The 21895-nt window shown below is 54.8% G+C and overlaps 2 protein-coding genes across 3 annotated transcripts in view; one reads left to right on the top strand and one right to left on the bottom strand.

The window, feature by feature from the left end:
- The window catches only part of LOC121446138 (NADPH--cytochrome P450 reductase), a 43050-nt gene extending 29872 nt beyond the window's left edge, over nt 1-13178 (top strand). For both annotated transcript variants that reach the window (XM_041648553.1, XM_041648552.1), the window contains 14 exons: nt 4946-4994; nt 7253-7381; nt 8056-8205; nt 8684-8808; nt 8951-9040; nt 9445-9543; nt 10397-10513; nt 10601-10719; nt 11386-11567; nt 11644-11793; nt 11921-12191; nt 12274-12419; nt 12518-12603; nt 12703-13178. In XM_041648553.1, the coding sequence (XP_041504487.1) occupies nt 4946-4994; nt 7253-7381; nt 8056-8205; nt 8684-8808; nt 8951-9040; nt 9445-9543; nt 10397-10513; nt 10601-10719; nt 11386-11567; nt 11644-11793; nt 11921-12191; nt 12274-12419; nt 12518-12603; nt 12703-12847 (1858 nt within the window). In that variant the 3' untranslated portion in view covers nt 12848-13178. The remainder of the gene's footprint in view (nt 1-4945; nt 4995-7252; nt 7382-8055; nt 8206-8683; nt 8809-8950; nt 9041-9444; nt 9544-10396; nt 10514-10600; nt 10720-11385; nt 11568-11643; nt 11794-11920; nt 12192-12273; nt 12420-12517; nt 12604-12702) is intronic.
- Nucleotides 13179-13339: 161 nt separating this feature from the next.
- On the bottom strand, nt 13340-21630 carry Tmem120a (transmembrane protein 120A). The gene is made up of 12 exons (XM_041648554.1): nt 21417-21630; nt 19630-19748; nt 19307-19423; nt 15117-15176; nt 14826-14921; nt 14589-14678; nt 14428-14493; nt 14267-14328; nt 14090-14182; nt 13917-13981; nt 13738-13806; nt 13340-13657 (listed from the first exon to the last, which is right to left on the bottom strand). The coding sequence occupies exons 1-12, from the start codon at nt 21495-21497 to the stop codon at nt 13544-13546; spliced, it is 1032 nt and encodes a 343-aa protein (XP_041504488.1). The 5' UTR covers nt 21498-21630; the 3' UTR covers nt 13340-13543.
- Nucleotides 21631-21895: the final 265 nt, after the last annotated feature.

The following is a 21895-nucleotide window of genomic DNA, read 5'->3' as shown; positions in this document are numbered from 1 at the left end:
CGTGACCCAGAAGTGGTTTGAAGAGGTCCGCCTGCAAGCATAGGTCCGGGACCTCTGTGCCACCTATTGAGGTCACCTGCACTTTTCTACTCTCTGATCAAGTGGATCTGCCCTTCCTGTTGACCCTCCAGATGCGGCCTGTCTCAGGATAACTGCAAGAAAAGCACGTTGACCCTCAAGTCATTGATGACTGTCTACAGTGTTTCGTAGTGACGAAACGGGTGACCACAAGGAACTTGGCAGGAAAGGGTTTATTTTGCTTATTTAGTTTATTCAGCTCAAGTCCTGAATCCTGAAGTAGCTAGGGTTGGTTCAAACTTAGGGAGTCTGACCTTGAATAGTTTATTTTAGGCATATGTTTAAGCACAGCACAATTTGATGAAAACTCTCCTGGTGATACTTACCTCAGTCCTGTATGCACAATAAAGCTTATGACATGACTACATCGAATCTCTGTAAAGTACCTGTGACACCTTCCATAAAGACAGGTTCTTTTGCTGTGTGCCAATGCAGAGGATGATCCTGAACTCCCATTTGTCCTGTCTCCACCTTCATGTGCTGGAATTACAAGTGTGTGCATGCCATCCATCCCTGTGCAGTGTCTCTGGTGCTGGGGGGATCGCTGGGCTTCGTGCCCAGGAGTCAGCTACACTGCCCACTGAGCTACGTCCTTAGCTTTGGGTTTTTTGGTTTTTGTTTTGTTTTGGTTTTTGGTTTTGTGTTTTGCTTTGTTTTTTGAGACAAACTTACTCTGTAGTCTAGGCTAGCCTTAAACTCTCTCCTCATGCTTCAGCCTCCAAAATGCTGCTATCAGAGAGACACAGGGATGTGCACCGCCGCCAGGCCCAGCCCTTTTTCTGTCTTGATCTGAGACCTCTGTTGGCCCTCCACCTGCCCTTGGCTGTCTCCCAACTCCCTTTGAAGCAGCTCCCCTAGGGCGGGACCCTGAAGAGAACTGTCCACTTTTCTCTAAGCTCTGCACAGCCCAGGCAGTGGAGAGGTTGACCATCCTTCCTGCTGTCCCACTCCTGCTGCCACCGTATCTGACTCTCGTCCTCACCCCCCTTTCTGCCTCTTCACCCTGCAGCCCGCAGACCTTAGTTGCCAGACAGGCAGGCTCTGCAAGTTCAAAAGCAGATTCCCAGGTCCCTCGCAAACAGCGGGATAGCCCAGGAGGGATCAGCTCTGCCACACAGAAAATTTAATGAGTTGCCTCGGCTTTCAGAAGTGCTTCTCCTCGTTGCCTGGGACGGGAGCATAAAAATGCACCCCCTTGAGGCATCTGGGTTCACCCAGTGACTCAGTGCTTCCCCCTCCCTTCTCCTCCCCTCCCCTCCCCTTCCTCTCCTCTTGCCCACTCTAGTGGCCTGCAGCTGACTTCAGAGGCGCCTGCTCCCAGTGGAGGGATGGGGGTTGGGGGCTAATTGGAACCTTTCAGGCTCGGCTGTGGAGCCATGTGGTATCTGGACTCCCACAACTGGGCCAGCTGCCACCTGCACAGGACTCTGGGGTCTATGCCTGGGTACCAAGAGAGGGGTTCCTTAAGATCTTGTGCTGGCTGTCCCCGCTGCATGGGGCAGGAAGGGAAAGTATACCTCCCTGTAGTGCCCAGGATGTCCCCAGAGTCTTTCGGGACTCTGGCAGCAGCAATGGCTGGCTTGGTTCTTATTGCTGCAACCTGCACAGTCTGTGTCAGGGCTGGGACAGCTTTGTTCTCCATCCTTTTTTTCTCCTAATGGGAAAGGGGGAGGGTGTGGGGAACGGGGCTCTGATATAAACAGTTACCAAGGAGACTGAGTGTGGGGGGGTGGAAATGTTCTCTCCTTCCCTCAGTCCATACAGAAGGGGGGGGTGTTACCCCAGCCGCAGGGGATCATGGGAGGCTGCAGTCTCAGTCCCGCTGGAGCTGCCAGATGTTGCAGAGTTCACAAGCTCATGGGGACAGAGGCAGGCAGAGGTGCCGGAGGATTCTGAGAGGACTTCTGGGGTGTCTGGGCCCAAGCCGCCTACTCCACCACACTGAGAATGGACGGAGCTGAACTTCCTTTCTGTTGGCTCCCAGCCAGCTGCAACAGAGCTCAGTGTGGGACCCTCCTCTTTCCTTAATCCCTGTTGGGAACAGGGGCATCATGGGATGTGCATACTCATCTCCGCCGGACGAGCCCACCCTGAGGTCAGTTCCAGCCCCAGTGTAGATGTGCGGGTAGCCCGTGGGCAGGCGGCTCATGGCTGCCATCCATTGCCAAAGGGAGAGGCAACTTCCTGGGCTAGGGTCCAGCTGACCCCCGGATAGGTGCTACCAGGTCTGCTTCCTTAGGCTTGCTGGGAGCTGCTCCCGGGATAGAAGGGCTGCCCAGGAGGGACATAGGGCAGTTGTTCAGCAAAGGGTCTGACTTCTTGTTTTCCCAGAGGCCACTGCCCCTGCTGAATCTGAACAAGTGAGGGGAGCAGACGGAAAGTTCTTCTTGTCCCCCAGGGCCAAAGCGAAGCTAATCAAGGGGCAGGCGCTGGGCCTCAAAGTGTGGGTCGAGAGATGGTCCAGTAAAGTGCTTGCTACATGAGTGTGAGGATCTGAGTCTGATCCCCAGAACCTGTGTGAAAAGACTGGGCATGGAGGCAGGATTGTATTCCCAGTGCCCGACAGGCAATGGGTGGGCAGATCCCTGGAGCTTGGTGCCCAGTGAGCCAAGCCTGCTTGGTGAGCGAGCTCCAGGCAAGTGAGAGACCTTGTCTGGACAAAGCTGAGGAACAACACCTAAGGCTGACCTCTTGCCACCTCCCCTCCCCCACAAGAAGTGCAGGGTGTCATGGTTGTGTCTCCAGGGTCAAGGAGAGTGTCTCCAGGCAAACCTGTTGTCTGGGGCTCTCACCTCACCATGGCCAGAGCCAGCTGGCCTGGAGTTGGCCCCTTTCGCCTACAGCAGGAGACTAGCCTCAGGCCCCGTCCTGCTTGCCCGCAGCTAGCAGTCCCTAGTTTGTGCCCTTGGGAGCCTGTTGCTCTGTCTCTTGAGAGCCACTTGCTGTCAGAGAATGGAGCCCAGCCTTTCCTGTCTCTCTGGCAGTGGGCATCGCACCTTTAGCCCTGTGCCACCTTAGGCTGTTAGGTGTCTAAAATCACAGACTAGCCCAGACAGCTGTTCACGTTCCAAGACCTTTGTCCTCTTGAGTGTCACCAAAGTTCCAGGTGCCTGAAAGGGCTCAGGAATGCTGTGGAAATCAAGTTCGGTAGTAGCCGAGCCCTTCAGACAGTAGGACCAGGATGTCACGTGCTATGTGGTGACAGGACCTAGACTTGCAGCCAGCTCTGCCTCTGACGTGGCTTCTCTGCTGTGATTTTCCCGGGCTTCAGCTCAGAGGACAGGACAGGCCCTTGGAAGGCAGAGATGGCACGTTCTAGTCCCCATCCTCAGCTCCTGGCACAGTGCCCGTTCCCCCCCTGCCTGTCCCAGCTGGAGATGTGACTTCTATGGAAACATCTGTCTTTTGAGAAAAGCCAGGAGCTGGCTACTCAGCCCAGAAAGGGTCCGGAGTGGGAAATATCCCCAGAGGCCTCTGTCTGCCTCTGCCTGCCAGATGCTGGGTGGGAGACCTGGAGCAGCCATGCAGGAAAGCCTTGAATTGTGTGCCAAGTGCCAGGCAGACACACAGATACCTCCTAGTTATTAAAGCCAGTCCTCAAGGGAAGGAATTAGAATGTGGGGTGGGAAGTGCTCGATGGATGTCTGTGCCCTATTGAGGATGGTCACCTTGATGCTGCAGAGAGGCAGGGAAAGCTTGCTCTGGGGAAGCTCAAATTCTGTGTTGAAGGACACAGAAGTAGGGGTTTGTGGGAAGGAGTCAGGGGAGGCCAGGCTAAATCCTGGGGACATCAAGTCAGTCTACTCACAAGGGCATGGTGAGTCAGTGACTTGGCCAGAGAAGCAAGAGCTAGGATTTCTTTCTAGAAGACCTTCTCTCACACCAGTCTCCACTCAGGGCTTCCTTTTTGTTTGCTTTCAAGATGGTTTCTCTGTGTAGCCTTGGCTGTCCTGGAACAGGCTGGTCTCGAACTCACCCACCACCTGCCTCTGCCTTCCTAGTGCTGGGATCAAAGGCGTGCGCCACCACCACCCGGCTGTCCTTATTTCCTTTTGCAGCTGTATGTGTGTCTGTATGAGGACAGGTGTTCATGAGCGTGCACACGCTGCACAGGTGTGTGGATACCAGACACCACCTTGAGTTCCATAAACGCTGCTTTTTAAATCTTACATATTTGTTTTGTGTAAGTGTATGCAGCTGTATGCGCGGACAGAGGCTGGTGCGCAGGATGCCCAGCTTGTTCTGTGCTGCTGGGTCCAAGCGCTTGTCCTCATGACTGCGGATCGGGCCTTCTTAATTGTTGAGCTATCTCTGTATGCCCCCCCACCCCCACTTTCTTTCTTTTTTTTTTTTTTTTTTTTTGGTTTTTCGAGACAGGGTTTCTCTGTGGTTTTGGAGCCTGTCCTGGAACTAGCTCTTGTAGACCAGGCTGGTCTCGAACTCACAGAGATCCGCCTGCCTCTGCCTCTCGAGTGCTGGGATTAAAGGCGTGCGCCACCATCGCCCGGCACCCACCCCCACTTTCTGACAGAGTTTCCCATTGGCTCACTGTCTCAGGCTGAAGCTGGAGCCTCTTTCAGCTTGTGCTCTGTTTGCCTGAGGTGATGGCAAAGGAAGAAGAGGGACAGAAGATGGAGAGGGGCCAGACGCTGGGAAGGGAGCACAGACAGATGACCAGGCCAGACTCAGAGCTGTCCTCTGTAAGCCCATCGGTGGATCTGAGGCACAGGAAGGAGTGATTGGACTGACGACTAGTCCCACTCTTAGCTTCATCACTAGGGGCTAACCTGTGGAATGTCCCCCAACTGCCTGTCACACCCATCCTGTAAATTGCATCTGTCCCCCATCAAACTGTCTTGTTTTTCAGGACTTCATCTGTCAAAGAAAGCAGCTTCGTGGAAAAGATGAAGAAAACGGTAAGATTCCTGTTTCTGCTCCTAGTAGAGTCTGGCCTTGGTGGGCACCGAGGGGGCTCAGGAGAGGGCCTGATGGGGGGCTGAGGGCTGTTGGAACCAAGCAGGCCCTAGTGCTAAGGGCATCCTGATCTTACCACAGCAGTAGGGGCTCTGCTTTTACTTTGACTGTCTGAATAAACTAAAACGTAAGAACCTACTCCCCCCCCCATTATCAACATTTATAATTTTGAGTCCATTCCCCAGAAGCCACATAAAAATCCAGACTGGGCAGAATATGCTTCCAGTTCCCAAAGCTCCATGGTCAGCAAGCATAGCCTAATCTGAGCTCCAGAGCAGTGAGGAGCCTTGTTCAAAACCAAACAGTGAAGGCAGCTGAGGAAGGACACCCAGTGTGGTGCTTGGGCTTCCACAGGTCCCTGCGCGCGCACACACGCACACAGAGTTGGTACGTTAGAAGCCAGTGTGATGATATACAACTGTAATCCCAGCAGTAAGAAAGGTGAAGCAGGAAAAGCAAAAGTTGAGGCCAACTTGGGCCACCATAGTAACACCCTGTCTAAAAATTTAAAAGAGGCCCAGAGATGGCTCAGTAGTAAGAATGCCCACTGCTCTTGCACAGGACCAGGTTCAATTCCCAGCACCCACGTGGTGACGCACAACCATCCGTAACTCCAGTTCTAGATCAGATGCCCCTGACCTCCAGTGGCTCCTGAATACACATGATGCACACATGCATACACATACAAATAAGCTGGGCATGGTGGCGTATGACTTTAATCCCAGCACTCAAAAGGCAGAGGCAGGCAGAGCTCTGTGAGTGTGAGGCCAGCCTGGGCTACAGAATGAGTTCCAGGCTCCAAAGCTACAGACAGAAACACTGTCTCGAAAAATAAACAAACAAAGAAGAAAAAAAGAGAAAATATATTTTTTAAAATTGACAGTATAAAGGATAGATGTAGCTCCTGTATAAATGCCTATTTTAAGATCTATTTTACATATGTGTATATGCATATATATGCTCATATATACTCATGTATATACATACTCATATACTCGTGTGTGTGTGTGTGTGTGTGTGTGTGTGTGTGTGTGTGTGTGTGTGTATATGGTTTTGTTTCTTGAGACAGGGTTTCTCTGTGTAGCCCTGGCTGTCCTGGAACTCACTCTGTAGTCTAGAACTCAGATCCATCTGCCTCTGCTTCCTGAGTGCTGGGATTAAAGGCATGCGCTGCCATCACCTGCCTTATTTTTACTATTTTTTAGTTATGCAGGGGAGGGTTTCGCACAAGAGTTCAGGTGTGGGGCTGGAGAGATGGCTCAGTGGTTAAGAGCACTGCCTGCTCTTCCAAAGGTCTTGAGTTCAATTCCCAGCAACCACATGGTGGCTCACAACCATCTGTAATGAGGTCTGGTGCCCTCTTCTGGCCTGCAGACATACACACAGACAGAATATTGTATACATAATAAATAAATAAATATTTAAAAAAAAAAAGAGTGCAGGTGTGCACTGAGGCCAGAGATAGTTCGATCCCTGGAGCTGGAATTACAGGCTGTTGTGGACCACTTGATGTGGGTGCAGGGAACTGCCCTTGGGTCCTCTGCAAGAGCAGCAAGTGCTCGTAACTACTGAGCCATCTCTCTAGCCTCTGCCTCACCGTGTTGTACAAGAAACTTGACGCCTGCAGATTTTGGTATCCTGTGTATGGGAGAAGATTATGGACCCCCACAAATGCCAAAGAACCACATCCACTATGTGTTATGTTTATTGATATATACATACGTAAAGCAAGATGGAGATCAGCTAATCCATATTTTCCTAGTCCCCTTCCTTTTTTTTTTTTTGTTTGTTTGTTTGTTTTTTGAGACAGGGTTTCTCTGTAGCTTTGGAGCCTGTCCTGGAACTAGCTCTTGTAGACCAGGCTGGCCTTGAACTCCCAGAGATCCGCCTGCCTCTACCTCCTGAGTGCTGGGATTAAAGGCGTGCGCCACCACCTCAATATTAGGTTGTGGTTTTTCCAGTGTCTGAGGATGGTCTTGCGATGTGTGTGACATTACTTGGATGACTCCAGCTGGAGTCCTTTGGGTGATGCCCTCTTCCATCATCACATCCGTGACAGCCAGACATCAGCCCTAGAGATTCAGTGAAGAACTGAGGTCAGGACAGAGAGGACTTACGAGGGCTCCAATTGCCAGGCCTGCCCTGTGTCTCTGCTCTGCCCTGGGCACTTGCTCACCCGTGTGTCTGCCTGCTCCCCTAGGGAAGGAACATTATCGTATTCTATGGCTCCCAGACGGGAACCGCTGAGGAGTTTGCTAACCGACTGTCCAAGGATGCCCACCGCTACGGGATGCGGGGCATGTCCGCAGACCCTGAAGAGTATGACTTGGTGAGTGTGCCCCACCCTGCTGCCCAAATATGAGGGACCCCAGGCTGCCTCTTCCCTGTCTATGGAAGGTGTTGGGTGGGATCATCTCAAAGAGCTCTAAGCCCGCCGTATGTTGAGGCTCTTAATACCTTGGCATTACAGCTGTGGGAAGAGAGGAGAGAGAACCAGGGAGGGGTCAAGAGAGGCTGAGAATTTGATCAGAGGCCATAGTTAGGGGCAGTGGCATCCTTCCTTATCCATAAGCCATCCTGCCAATATTGTTCCTCTTAAGCCAGCATAGGATATGACAGATCCCAGCCATGTTCTTAACAGCTAGGGACAGGAGCATTTTGCCCCTGACTGCCAACTTACCACGCTTATTCTCCTGGTACTGCCTGCCTCCATTCCCTTACATGGGGTGGCTCTGTATAGCACACAAAACAGCCACGGTAGAAGGAAGGAGCGTGTGGCTCAGGAGTTGCCTCTTTGGCTCCCATATTCATCAGTAGCATCCCCTCCCCCAATGCCCACTCCTTCTCTTCCACCCACTCCGCTCTCCTGCCACAAAGGTCTTCCATCTCCAGACTTCCTTTTAAATATATCTGAGATGCATGGGAGACGGCCTAGACCAAGGCCTTCCCACCTGCCACCACCTGCGGGCTCAGGCCACAGCCGTGACACCCCTGTCTTTCTAGGCTGACCTGAGCAGCTTGCCTGAGATCGACAAGTCCCTGGTAGTCTTCTGCATGGCCACATATGGTGAGGGTGACCCCACCGACAACGCCCAGGACTTCTATGACTGGCTGCAAGAGACTGATGTGGACCTCACTGGGGTCAAGTTTGCTGTGAGTCTCCACAGAATCCTTTGGGTGCACACTGGCCTGTGGCACCTCCCCAGAACCCTAGGATCCTCCTGTGCAAGCTGCCCCGTCTGTTCCTTCACCGTTTTACAGGCCAGGGGGTTTCCAGCAGAGAGCTTTACCCTTCCTTTAGTGTAGTTTCGCCCATCCAGAGCATCTCCCATGCTGCCAGCTGACCGCACAGGACATTGGCTGCCGGATGAGGGCCAGAACAATATAATTTGGCCAAGTAAGGAGGGCTGGAGCCTCCAGCTAAGCTGGTCACTTAGATTTGAGGTGTAAAGGCTAGCCATAAAAGGAGCCATCTGTGGACTGCAGGTCACCTGAATAAAGTAATCAGGTGTTCTTCTCAGTGCCCATAGTGCCGAGGCTCCCAGTGCAGGGTTCAGTGCATCCCACGGTCATCAGACCCCACTGGGCAGGCTGAAGTCCTGGCCTCAGAACCTCCCTGCTGTCCCCACAGGTGTTCGGCCTTGGGAACAAGACCTATGAGCATTTCAATGCCATGGGCAAGTACGTGGACCAGCGACTGGAACAACTTGGCGCCCAGCGCATCTTTGAGTTGGGCCTTGGTGATGATGACGGGAAGTAAGTGCCACACCCTAGTTGCATGGGTCCCAGCCTGGAGTGTGGGCCACCCTTCTTCCCCCAGCAGGGTTGGGAGCCACAAGGGTGAGGAGCTTTGGTGTCTAGCCAGTGACTAGCCCAGCTAAGCCTGTCCTCTCTCCAGCTTAGAAGAGGATTTCATCACATGGAGGGAGCAGTTCTGGCCAGCTGTGTGCGAGTTTTTCGGGGTGGAAGCCACTGGGGAGGAGTCAAGGTAAGTGGAAGGCCACGGCTGGAGCCTGGGGTGGGTGGCCCTGGGGATGGAGTGAGGAGGGATGGGCATGGGATCTGGGAGGTCCTCGTTCCAGGTGAGGGGGCTCCCTGAAGGTGAGGGGGCTGAGGTGGGGTCTCCCTTCCTGTCCCGTGGCATCGCCAGGACACTGACTTCCTTTCCAGCTGTGTGTCCTGGCCTGTTGATCCTCTCAGGCTCTCGGGGTCGGCTTCAGCCCTTCCCTTGCCTCTTGCTTCTCTGCTGTGACTGCTACAGGGTCTGCTGTGTTCTGCTGCTTTATGTCTTCCACCCATGACCACTGTGTAGTTCAACCCTTTCTTGCTATGACTGGCCCTGCAACCCCCTTCCTCCCAGCCCTGACCCCAGCCTTGGTTTACCCCTCCCAGCATTCGCCAGTATGAGCTCGTGGTCCACGAAAATGTTGACACTGCCAAGGTTTACACGGGTGAGATGGGCCGTCTGAAGAGCTACGAGAACCAGAAACCGTAAGTGGAGGAAGAAAAGTGCGGCTGACAGACCTGGGGCCCCTCGTGTACCCACATCCCAAGCAGATGTGTGTCCCTCCAGTCATTATTTGAGTGAGCACAGCGGGGTACTGCACCTTCACGTCCACTATCTATGGAAGGGCACAAGTTGCCCGAGGGACAGGCACTGCTCCCCCCTGAGGCCTCGGGAGCCAGCTCTGGCAGGTCAAACTTGGGCGAGAAGCCCGCTTCCTTTCCTTAGAATCCACAGCTCTCTGGGCATGGCAGCTCAGCTGACAGTGTGCTCACCTAATGTGTGAGGCCCTGGTTCCGTCCCCAGCCCTCCACAAACTGAGCGTGGGGGCACATTCTCAAGCTCAGCACACAGGAGTGGAGGAGGGAGGATCCAAAGCCCTGTTATCCTCACCTGTGAAGCGGGTTCCTAGGCAAGCCTGGGCTACAGGAAACCGTGTCCCAAAAAAAGTCCAAATCGTGTTGCTCACTTTTGACCCTACGTACCCCTGGGTGCTGCCCAGATTATTCATGCTGGAGCCTCCCCAGTCATCTGTCGCCCTGAGTCATGCCAGCCATCCTGCTGGGCAGACTCTTCCATCTGCCACTCCTAGCCACGCTGTGGTCTCTGTGTGAGTGTGAAAGCCAAGTGCTATGCAAGTATCTCAGAACCTAGGTAGCTTCCACGGTGGCTCCAGCCCCTGGCCCAGCCCTTCCATAGGCAGAATGCAGAGGGTCTCACATGTTTCTTAGGAGCCAGCTTGCTTTCCTGTGTCCCTTTGCTCTGCCCACCAGCTCTAGCTCCCAGTGTTTAGTATAAGCAGGTCCCAAGCCAATCACTGATGACCTTTCTTCCCATCAGCCCCTTCGATGCCAAGAATCCATTCCTGGCTGCTGTCACCACCAACCGGAAGCTGAACCAGGGCACTGAGCGGCATCTAATGCACCTGGAATTGGACATCTCAGACTCGAAGATCAGGTACCTGCCGCCTCCCGTCTCCCCTGGGGCAAGCCTGGCACAGGGTCATCTGCTCGCTTCCTCCTGAGCCTTGCGCTTCCATTCTAGATATGAGTCTGGAGATCATGTGGCCGTATACCCAGCCAACGACTCAACCCTGGTCAACCAGATCGGGGAGATCCTGGGGGCTGACCTGGACATCGTCATGTCTCTAAACAATCTTGATGGTGAGTCCTGCAACAGGGCCTTGACTAGGCCTGAAGGTTGAGCTTCTGCTCTGGCCTGTGGCCCGGGTGCTAAGGCCCCATGCCTTAAGACTATGTATGGAGGTCTAGCCCTCTAGGCCTGTTATAGCTATAGAGGGAGGACACCTGAGGCCAAGAGCCAGGCAGCTAGGGAAGCCACCCAGCCATACATCCTCCTGGACCAGGGCTGCTAAATCAAGCCTTGTATCTTAGGCCCAGGCTCCACAGCTGTGGCTATAGGCTCCTGGGATTGGCAACCCTTGATGCCTTCTAGGTTCCTTTACAGTGAGCAGGTACTGGATGCTACTGAATCCCGGGGCCTTCCACTGTGGACACAGTACCCGCCCAAGTCCTGGCTCTGCCCTTAGTGACTTTCAGTTAGAACACGTGGACCGAAGGAGCTGGTTCTGTTCAGCACACACACACTATGCTTCCTCCAAGACCTGGCAGCCTACAATGGCTAGATCCCTCTGATGGACACTTCTGCCTGGCAGAAAGCTTGAGCCGTCCCACAGAGCCAAGGAAGCAATAGAGAGCAGGCGGGAGTGCCAGCTTCCCGCTACAAAGGCCTGCAGCACCTCCAGCCCTATGACACCCTGCCCTGCCTCAGGGGGCAACCGCTCACTCAGTCCCCCTTCTGTGCTGCAGAGGAGTCCAACAAGAAGCACCCATTCCCCTGCCCCACCACCTACCGCACGGCCCTCACCTACTATCTGGACATCACCAACCCGCCGCGCACCAACGTGCTCTACGAGCTGGCACAGTATGCCTCAGAGCCCTCGGAGCAGGAGCACCTGCACAAGATGGCGTCTTCCTCAGGCGAGGGCAAGGTGAGCCTGCGTGTTCCCCTCCACACCCTCACCCAGCACATATCCCAGGTCACCCACCTTCCTTCTGTCTCCCCAGGAGCTGTACCTGAGCTGGGTGGTGGAGGCCAGGAGGCACATCCTAGCCATTCTCCAAGACTACCCATCACTGCGGCCACCCATAGACCACCTGTGCGAGCTGCTGCCACGGCTGCAGGCCCGCTACTACTCCATCGCTTCATCCTCCAAGGTGAAGGGTGCCAGCTCTGCCGGGGAGGCACCCCCTAGGGCAAGGGACTCTGGGTACCCGCAAGGAAAACCACCAAGAAAGGGACTGTAGCGGGGTGAGGCCAGGCTCACACCAGTCCCTCCTCCAGGTGCACCCCAACTCCGTGCACATCTGCGCCGTGGCTGTGGAGTACGAAGCGAAGTCTGGGCGAGTGAACAAGGGGGTGGCCACCAGCTGGCTTCGGGCCAAGGAACCAGCAGGCGAGAATGGCCGCCGGGCCCTGGTACCCATGTTTGTGCGCAAATCTCAGTTCCGCCTCCCTTTCAAGTCCACCACCCCTGTCATCATGATAGGCCCTGGTACAGGGATCGCCCCCTTCATGGGCTTCATCCAGGAGCGAGCCTGGCTCCGGGAGCAAGGTAAGCCACGGGGCTCTGTTTTTGTGAGGAGTCAGGGCCAGGCCAGAGAGCTCCCCTTCACCACAGCCTCACCCCTGCCCAGGTAAGGAGGTTGGAGAGACAGTGCTGTACTATGGCTGCCGGCGCTCAGATGAGGACTATCTCTACCGCGAAGAGCTGGCCCGCTTCCACAAGGACGGGGCCCTCACCCAGCTTAATGTGGCCTTTTCCCGGGAGCAGGCCCACAAGGTGAGGCAGGCGGCTGTGCTGACGGGCTGGGCTGTCCCATGCAAAGGTGGCGCTGTGGCGTCTGGACGCTGCTCACAGCCCCCTCCCCCATCCCCTAGGTCTATGTCCAACACCTGCTGAAGAGAGACAAAGAACACCTGTGGAAGCTGATCCACGAAGGCGGTGCCCACATCTATGTCTGCGGGTGAGCAGAGAAGCCTGGGGAGGCACCTGGTGCTGACTACCCACCTACAGGGTGGCTCCAAGTCCCCTCACACATTCTTGTCCCCTTGTCTCCACCCAGGGATGCTCGGAATATGGCCAAAGATGTGCAGAACACCTTCTATGACATCGTGGCCGAGTTTGGGCCCATGGAGCATACCCAGGCTGTGGACTATGTTAAGAAGCTGATGACCAAGGGCCGCTACTCCCTAGACGTGTGGAGCTAGGAGCTGCCGCCCTCCTATCCCTCGTTCCCTGTAATCACTTCCCTAGCTCCCTTCTGCTGACCTCCACCTCTGGTGGTTCTTGCCTGGCCTTGACACAGGGAGGCCCAGGGACTGACTCCTCCTGGCCTGAGTGATGCCCTCCTGGGCCCCTAGGCAGGGCACATGGCAAGAGGGACTGGGCCCACCTTTGGGTGATGGTGCCTTAGGCCCTCGGCAGCTGTACAGAGGGGCTCTTCTCTCCACTGAGCTGGGTGCAGCCCCACCACACGATTTTGAATGAGTGTATATAATTTTAAATAACCTGGCCCTTGGAATAAAGTTGTTTTCTGTATTTGCCTGGTGTTGCTGGAGCCAATATGGGGTCTGTCTTGGGATCTGCTTCAGTTAGACAACCCCACTCCCCAGACCAAGAGCCAAGAATCAGCAGTGCTGTGTTGGGGGCCCCAAGTCCTGCCTCCCCTAGGAGAAAACATCCACAATCCGTCAGAGACCTCCATGCCTCTCTTCCTTTATTGAGGCCCAGAACCCAAATACTGCAAGCTGGGCTCCAGGCCCAGGCCTTCCTCAGGGCCCACAGAGCCCACGAAGCCCAGGGGGCACAGAAGGGAACCCCCCATCCACACAGGGGTGCCCCAACCTGCTGCCCCCCCGGCACACAGGTCAGAAGCCCCTTTGGGGCTGGCCATCGGATCTACTCTAATCCTTCTTGCTACCGTGCTGCTGGCTGTGGAACTTCTGGTGTACCACTCGGAGGGTCGTGAAAAAGTTGCCGAGGAAGAGAAGAAGGAAGGGGAAGCCACACATGAGCACCTGCAGGGGTTGGGGACAGCCGGGGTCAGGACAGGGAGGTCTAGATGGAATCTCCTATGCATCCTAGCCCCCTGGCTCACCTGCCACTCCTTGCACTCAGGATCCCGGGCCAAGTTAAACAGTGTCAGCGCGTTAAAAAGCTGCCAGAACTGGGGGGGGGGGGGGGGGGGAGTCTCTTCAGTAAGTATGGTGTCCGCTGGGACTCGGATCCAGAGGTGGACACCCAAGGGGTGGACGGAGACACCCAAGTGTGACTTACATGTCCAAAGAAGAGGAAAGGAAGCAGGAAGGTGAGGCCTCTCCACATCCAAGACTGGAAGCCCTCTGTTGGGGAGGGGTAGGGAAAAGCTGGAGTGGTGAAGGGCTGGAAGGGACAGGAAACCTTCAACTCCCAGGGGCCTCGGGGCTGCAGAGCAGGGCCAACTGACTTACCTACGGTGAGATCCATGGTGTGCCGTTCGCCCAGGGCGCGCAGGCGGTACAGGCACCCGCTCTGATAGTAATACTGCAGAAACTGCACAAAGCCTGGGTGGCCAACAGGAGCGCATGTCAGACCCGCTCTGGGCCACAGGCTTTCTCCCCCGTCCCCTCCCTAGCAAGGAAACTCACTCTGATACATGGAGAAAGACAGAAACTGGTTCCGGAACTTCTGGTACATGAGACCATCTGGCCTAAATTTAGGGGGAAGCAGAGGAAGGAAGGGGAGGTAAGAGAGCCTGGAGCTTCGGCCTCACCCTATCCCCCTGTCAACTGAGGTCTTGGTCACTCACCAGGTCAGCATGACTCCCGAAAGGAACGTGGACACGTAATGATGGAACACCCACCAGCCTTTAATCCTAAAAGAGAGTGCCGGTTACCCCTGTGAAGCAGAGCGGCTCCCCCAGATACAAAGTCCCCATGTGCCATGACCCACCCCACTGCGCATGCACACCTGGAACCGTTATTGATGAGGATGCTCTCTCGGATGGTCAGGGTGCAGTAATACCAGACCAGCAGGAAGTTGAAGGCGGCGTCCGTCACCCTGGGGAGTGGGGTACAAAGAAGTAATGTCTGAGCCTTGTCCTTGTCCCAGCCCAGCCCAAGATCAGAGCCTTGTTCCCGACCCCAGCCCAGCCCAAGATCAGAGCCTTGTCCCTGACCCCGTCCCAGACCAGCCCAGTGTGCACACCTGGAGTTGAGCAGGAAGCGGCAGCTGAAGGAGATGACAATGAGGATGATGGTGAGGTAGAGCTTGAATTTCTCATACTCGTCTTTGTAAGCAAACCTGGTAAGGCGAGGGACAGGCATCCGCACTCATGGGTGGGCATGCAGGGGTCGGGGCTTCCTTCTCCACCATGCCCAGAGGTCACAGGCCAGCCTGGAGAAGTTGACCCAGAACCCCAAGACCACACCAAGCCAAGTCAGAGGTAGATGGGGAACCCTGGGTGAGAGCCAACCCTCGACAACCAGCATTACATACTTAGCCTGCTTGCTCAATAGTGTCACGTTGACATTCCCCAGAACCAGACTCAGGTACAACCTAAGGGACAGAAGACGGCCTGAGTGACAGAGAAACACTACAATCTAGAGCCCGCTGTCTTCCCCGTTGGCCATGTTCTAAACTTAGGGGGTGACACTGACCAACCACACATGACACCTCACCTCTCTCCCTGCCTGCTCCAGAATCCTGTCCTTGGGTAAACAGTGTCTCCAGCTTGTGGTGCTTTGTCCGGAACCTCCCCATGGAGGTACCTTGAGAGCCTGGATGTCCTTTCCCCTGAGAAACTATCCCCACATCTAAAACCACTCCTCAGGTGTGGGCACGGGGACTTGGCATCTGGGCGGATGGTTATCTTCTCTTGCTATCCCAAGATAATCAAAAATCTTTGATTTTTCAACTCCAAGAAACTCAGGCCTGAGTCCCCTTCAGTGCTTTCCATACATAGCCACAGCCACACATCGGCCCTCATTCCCGTCTCCCTTCAGAACTCCAGGTGGAGGAGATGGCTCAGCCGGTGGTGTGTGCCTAGCACCTGTGAGGCCCTGGGGTCAGTCACCAGCACCACATAAAAACTTACACCTGTAATCCCAGCTCTTAGGAGGTGGAGGCAGGAAGCTAGCAGGAAGCTGAGGCTAGCCTGGGCTACAAGAGACCCTGTCTCAAAAATATGCCATCAAAACCAACCCACAAAACCAGGCTCCTTGCATCTCCACCCCTCCCACTAGCGAAACCCCAGTTGTGACAGCAACACTGCGTCACTCACGAAGCAGCTGCGCCCAGCAGAGGGGCTGCTGTCCCCACTCAGGCCTCAGCCTCAGGGGCACGGCAAAGAGACGCCCTCCTCCTACAAAGAGGCTGGGAGTTTGAACTACCGAAGAGTGAATGGAGCCTCTGTCCTCCCAGATGCTTAGTTAGGATCTCTGGTGCTGGGATGAAAGACAGCGATGCGGGGAGGAAGGAGTTTCTAAGGCTCACACATCCTGGACTGCGTGTCACTGAAGGAAGCCAAGGCAGGAACTCAAACGGGGCAGGAACCTGGGGGCAGAGCTGAAGCGGTGGCCGCGGAGAGGTGCAGCTCACTGGCTTGCTCAGCCTGCCTTCTTATAGAATCCTGGAGCAGCAGCCCAGGCGTGGCCCCACCCACCGTGGGCTGGGCCTTCCCGCCTCATTAAGGAAACGCCCTACAGGCTTGCCCACAGCCTGAGTTTACTGAGGCGGCTTCTCAGTTAAGGTTCCCTCCTCTCAGACGACTCTAGCTTGGACCAGGTTGACATGAAAACTTGTCCAGACAATTGACCCCTTATCAACTTGACACTGCAACACTATTTAATAACCTTTCCTTTTTTACTCATTCCCAAGATCTCGCATTAATAAACATTACAATATAAACCGTATCACCAACTTAAAATCAGCACAGACTTTGCCAATTCAAACACTTCAAAAGCGCAGTTTCTTTAAAAATTACAAAGTACTGCTGGACGGTGGTGGCACATGCCTTTAATCCCAGCACTTCGGAGGCAGAGGCAGGTGGATCTCTGTGAGTTCAAGGCCAGCCTGGTCTACAGAGCGAGTTCCAGGACAGCCAGGGCTACCCAGAGAAACCCTGTCTTGAAAAATAAACAAAACAAATTACAAAGTCCCTTTTAAAATTCAAAAGTCTCTGTAAAACTCCAAAACCTTTTTCAAAGTCTCTCAACTGTGGGCTCTAAAATCAGTCAAATACTTTACTTTGAGAGAGAAGAACCAGGGTGCAGTCATAATAGGAAGAAGACCAAACCAAACTCCATCCAACTGTGTAAAGAACTCAGTGGCAGCCGGGCGGTGGTGGCGCACGCCTTTAATCCCAGCACTCTGGAGGCAGAGGCAAGCGAATCTCTGTGAGTTCGAGACCAGCCTGGTCTACAAGAGCTAGTTCCAGGACAGGCTCCAAAGCCACAGAGAAACCCTGTCTCGAAAAACCAAAAAAAAAAAAAAAAAAAAAAGAACTCAGTGGCCAGCATCTGGGACTCATTCTTCGGAGCACTACCGAGGGGCCTGGGTCCTTTCTCTGGCTCCACCATCTTCAGCCCGCACAGTATCCTCTGCTCAGGCCAGCTCTACTCCACAGCTGGGGCTCTCCTGGGTGGTCATGCCATGGTACTGTCATCTCCAAAATGCTGGGGTCTCCAGACACAGCTGGGTAACCTCTCCCAGCTTCTCTTCCTGGTGTTAAGCCTCAACTTCTCTCTGTGACCCCTTCCATTCTGGGGCTAACTACCGAGGCTGCACCTTCACCAACGGCCTCTCCTGGCCTCTCACAGTCCCAAGCCTCAGCTGCTCCCCATGACCCCTTCAAACCAGGACCACCTGGGTGACTCTTGCACCTAACCAAGCACAGTAGCCAGAACGAGGCACGGCCACCTCTGGAACACAGTCTCTGTGTGCTGACTCTAAGGGAACACTTCCCGGAACACTTCACCTCAGCAATGCTGGTCGGCCCCGGCTCAGCAGAACCACGGAATCCGAATTCTAATCACAAATGCCCACGACAGAGTCTTTAACCTTCCCCCTGAACGTCACAAGCCAGGCCTCCATCGTCTGCTCTGCTCTCAGCGTTACCTTCCGAGCGCCGACAGAACGGCCCACTGAGTTCTCAACGCTCAATGACTTTTCTAGCCCGAAGTTCCAAAGTCCTTCCACAATTCTCCCCAAAAGGACATGGGCACGTCCGCCACAGCAACACCCCACTATCCTGGTCTCAGTCAAGGCTACTATTGCCGTGATGAAACACTGTGCGCAAACACAACTTGAGGAGGAAAGGGCTTATTTGGCTTCCATATCCTGGATCATAGTCCATTGAGGGAAGCCAAGGCAGGAACGCAAACCAAATGGAAACTGGAGGCAGGAGCAGATGCAGAGGCCATGGAGGGTGTGGCTTACTGGCTTGCTCCTCCTGACTTCCTCAGCCTGCTCTCTTATCGGACCCAGGACCACCAGCTCAGGGATGGCACCACCAACAATCACTAATTAAGAAAATGCCCTACATTAGAGCCAGGCATGGTGGCACTGGCCTTTGATCCCAGCACTAGGGAGACAGAGGCAGGCGGATCTCTGAGTCCAAAGCCAGGCTGGCTACAAAGTGAGTTCCAGGACAACCAGAGCTACACAGAGAAACCCTGACTCAAAAAACAAAAACAAACAAGAAAGAAGGAAAGAAGAAAATGTCCTGCAGGCTTGCCTACAGCCTGACTCTGATCTTACGAGGAGGCTCCCTCTTCTCAGATGACACTAGCTGTGTCAGGCTGACATAAAAACCGTCCAGGACACAAATGCATTGCCCAGCACAGACCCAGCTCCACTACCCAGGGCATCAATCATGTCTGGCAAGCACTCTACCCAGTCAGCTAAATCCCCAGCCCTTGACTTGGCTTTGGAATTTTTTTTATATGTATGGGTGTTTTCCCTGCATGTGTGTCTGTGTACCACGTGTGTGCCTAGTGCCCACAGAGGACAGAGGTGGTGTCGGATCCCTTGGAACTGAAGTTACAGACAGTTGTAAGCTATCATGTACGTGCTAGGAATCGAGCCCTGGTCCCTTGGAGGAATACCAGTGTTCTTAACCATTAAGCAATCTCTCCAGTCCCTTTGGTTTATTTTCATTTTATTTGGGTTTTTCGAGACAGGGTTTCTCTGTAGTTTTGAAGCCTGCCCTGGAACTCACGCTGTAGACCTGGCTGGCCTTGAACTCACAGAAATCTGCCTGTCTCTGCCACCACCACCCGGCTGGTTTATTTTATTTTATTTTTGAAGGAGTGTCTCACTCTATAGCCCTGGCTGGCCTGACACACAGTATGCTGACCAAGCTACTTTGAATTCACTATGTAGTCAAAGAGGACCTTGGACTCCCTAGCCTCCTGCCTCGGCTTCCAGAATTGTTAGGACCACAGGCATGTGCTCATTTCTTGCCTCTGAAGATGACATGGGCGTCCCTACACCAGGAAGCTGTGTCTGGCCATGTGTGGGGTTAGATGTCCATCACTGAGGCCCCAATCCCCTGAACCCTCCCCTTCAAGCTTCCATGACCGTGAGCTGTCAGACAGCTGGGCCGTCAACATGGTCTCCTTTGCCGATTGACAGAGAGAGGCTAGGGCTTCATGAAATCCCTGGAGCTGGAAGAAGGAAGGACTCACCCATTCTTCTTAGGCAAATAGGCTTCCATGTCAAAGAAGAGGCCTTGGCGCTCCTTCATCTGGCTTTCCAGTTCCTGCGCGGCCTCCGTGGACTCGGGTGGAAGAGAGGGTCTGCATCTGGGAGTATGGCGGGAGTCAGTCAGTGCAGGTGGGGGAGCCCGAGTCCTGCAGGAACCCCAGTGGGAACCCTTCGGGACAGAGAAAGGAACAGAGCCCAGGGAGTGGAAGAGTAGAAGAGCCACGCTGGGGTAAGCCAATGGCACCCACACCCACACCCACCGCGCAACAGCACCCACCCCAGCGGAAAGGCACCCCACCCTCACTTTTTCAGCACCAAGGCCAGCTCCTGGAGCCGTTTCTTCTGGCGTGTGATGGAATTGGTACAGTTGTCCTGGAGTTTGGTCAGCTCCTCTAGCTTCAGGCGGTACAGGCGGTGTGTTTCCTAGGGTGAGGAGAGGGCATAAGCTTGACTGGGGAGCTGTCGGGGCAGGGAACCAGCTTGCTTGGGGACCTCCAGAGATAGCTCCACCCGAGGCAAGCCAGGAGCTAGGTTTCTTCCTGTAAACTCAGATCCTCCACCGGTCCTCAACAACAGGTCAGCTGTCCTCAGCTCTGCCTGGGTGTTCTGTGCCACCTGTGTCTGGCATCATCTTCAAACAGTCTAGAGCAGTGGTTCTCGGCCTTATTAAAGGGTCTCAGCATTAATATAGTTCCTCATGCCGTGGTGACCCCCAACCATACAATTATTTTCATTGCTACTTCATACACTGCAATTTTGCTACTGTTATGAATCATAATGTAAGTATCTGTGCTTTCCAGTGGTCTTAGGAGACCCCTGTGAAAGGGCTGTTCGCCCCCTAAAATGGGTCGTGACCCACAAGTTGAGAACCACTGCTCTAGACCATAGGGGCTGCCTGAACTCAACCCTCACCTTCTCAGTTCCTCCTACCTACCTAACCTGAAGGAGTGGAATCCAGGGTTATCCACTGTGCTTTTTACCCGGGCATTCCCAATGTGTCCTCTCGGGTCAAAGTCACCAGCTTTCAGTCCTAAGGCCAGTCCCTCCCGTCTACTCCCCTCCTGCAAGCACCTTTGGCCCAAGCACTTTGCCCTGGTGGGTGAACCTTGCAAGTTGCAAAGTAAAGACAGGGCAAGGAGCAGTGTGGGAAAATCAAGGCAGAGGGCATCGTAGTGATGGCAAAACTGGGAGATTTGGGGCCATCTAGGCCTCTAGAGAGAGTTTTAGTACTGGAAGGCTGGGAAGGGTTGGCAGCCGCAGTGGAGACATGAGGCTGGGAGCAGTCCAGCAGAGGCAAAGGTCTAACCTAGTCTCCAGTTGGCCAGGCTCCGCTATTTGGGTGTTTCTCATGCCAATCCCAGCTGCCACATCCTCCTCAGGTTCTAGCATATGCCACCTCTGCCCAGTGACAGCCTTCCTGGAAACAGCAGCTTCCTTCTCTCTAGTATGGGCACAGAGAGGCCATGAACAACCCCCACCTGGAACTGGGAGGTTTTCCAATGGTCTCGGACAGACTCTGCCAAATCAGGAGGTTCGGGTACAGTCTGCCCCGCCCACCTCTCCCTACAAGAAAGAACCACACGCGCCAAGGCGACCCTTCTCCTGTCCCTAGGTGGGCGCTGTCCCTCTGTCTCAGATAGCTGAGATCCCCATCCAAGCCTGGATTTTACCTAAACTTGCTTCCCTGCAGCATTCAGCAAGGAGTTGGCCAAGGGCGGGGAAGGCGTTTGCAGGGTGACAGAATCAAAAGGCCGGGCCCTGCTGGGCTCTGCCTCGGGTGACTACTCCAGGAAGGGGACGCGGTCCCAGGTCGGTTAGCAGTGCAGTGGGAGAGGCAACAGAGGAATCCTGACCTGTTTTCAAGGCCTTTGCACAAAGTCGAGACGACCCAGTACAGAGGGATCCCGCCCAAGCACGCCGCGGACGCGCGGGCAATCGGGGCTGCCATCGAACATTTAAGAAGAAAAGTGGAAGAGGGCCTCGACCCCTGACCCCTCTGAGCTACCCTATGTCTAATCTAGGGCTGCCCGACCCTTGTCCCCGAGACAGAGAGACACGGCTCGGGGCACGGATGGCCTCAGGGACGCTCACCTGGATACCTTGGAAGTCCTGCTGCAGATCCTCCCAGTTGCGCAGGCAGTCGCCCAGCGGGCCTGGGGGCGGGGACTGCATGTCTTTGTCCACGCCACGGGCCGCGGGGAGCCACGAGTGGGGAGGACGGAGCTGCAACCCCGGCCGGCCCGAGGCGCCTCCGCCACCGCCCCCGTCCGCTTCCGGGCTCGCGCTGCCGCTGCTGCCAACGGGAAAGGGCCCGGCGTAATCCGCGCGCGAGCCCCGCCCCTAGGAGCAGCCAATCGGAGTCCGGGACGGGAACTGGGCGTGGCCGTGTGCCCGCAGGGCGTCTCCCGATTCCGTAACCGGACCTGTGCTCCTGGCGATCCTACCCGCACGACCCGCTTCCTCCGACCACTCACAAACCAAGGCGACACGTGCTTCCAACACTTTATTTTTATTTTTTTAAGATAGCGTCTCACTACGTAGCCCTGGCTGCTCTGGAACCGAGCGATTCC

Source organism: Microtus oregoni, unplaced genomic scaffold, assembly GCF_018167655.1.
Source record: "Microtus oregoni isolate MIOR12 unplaced genomic scaffold, Mior012 000003F_ref0000135, whole genome shotgun sequence".
In the NCBI taxonomy this organism is placed as follows: domain Eukaryota; kingdom Metazoa; phylum Chordata; class Mammalia; order Rodentia; family Cricetidae; genus Microtus; species Microtus oregoni.
The sequence above is the reverse complement of the archived record's forward strand: the minus strand, read 5'-3'. Positions and strand labels throughout refer to the sequence as shown.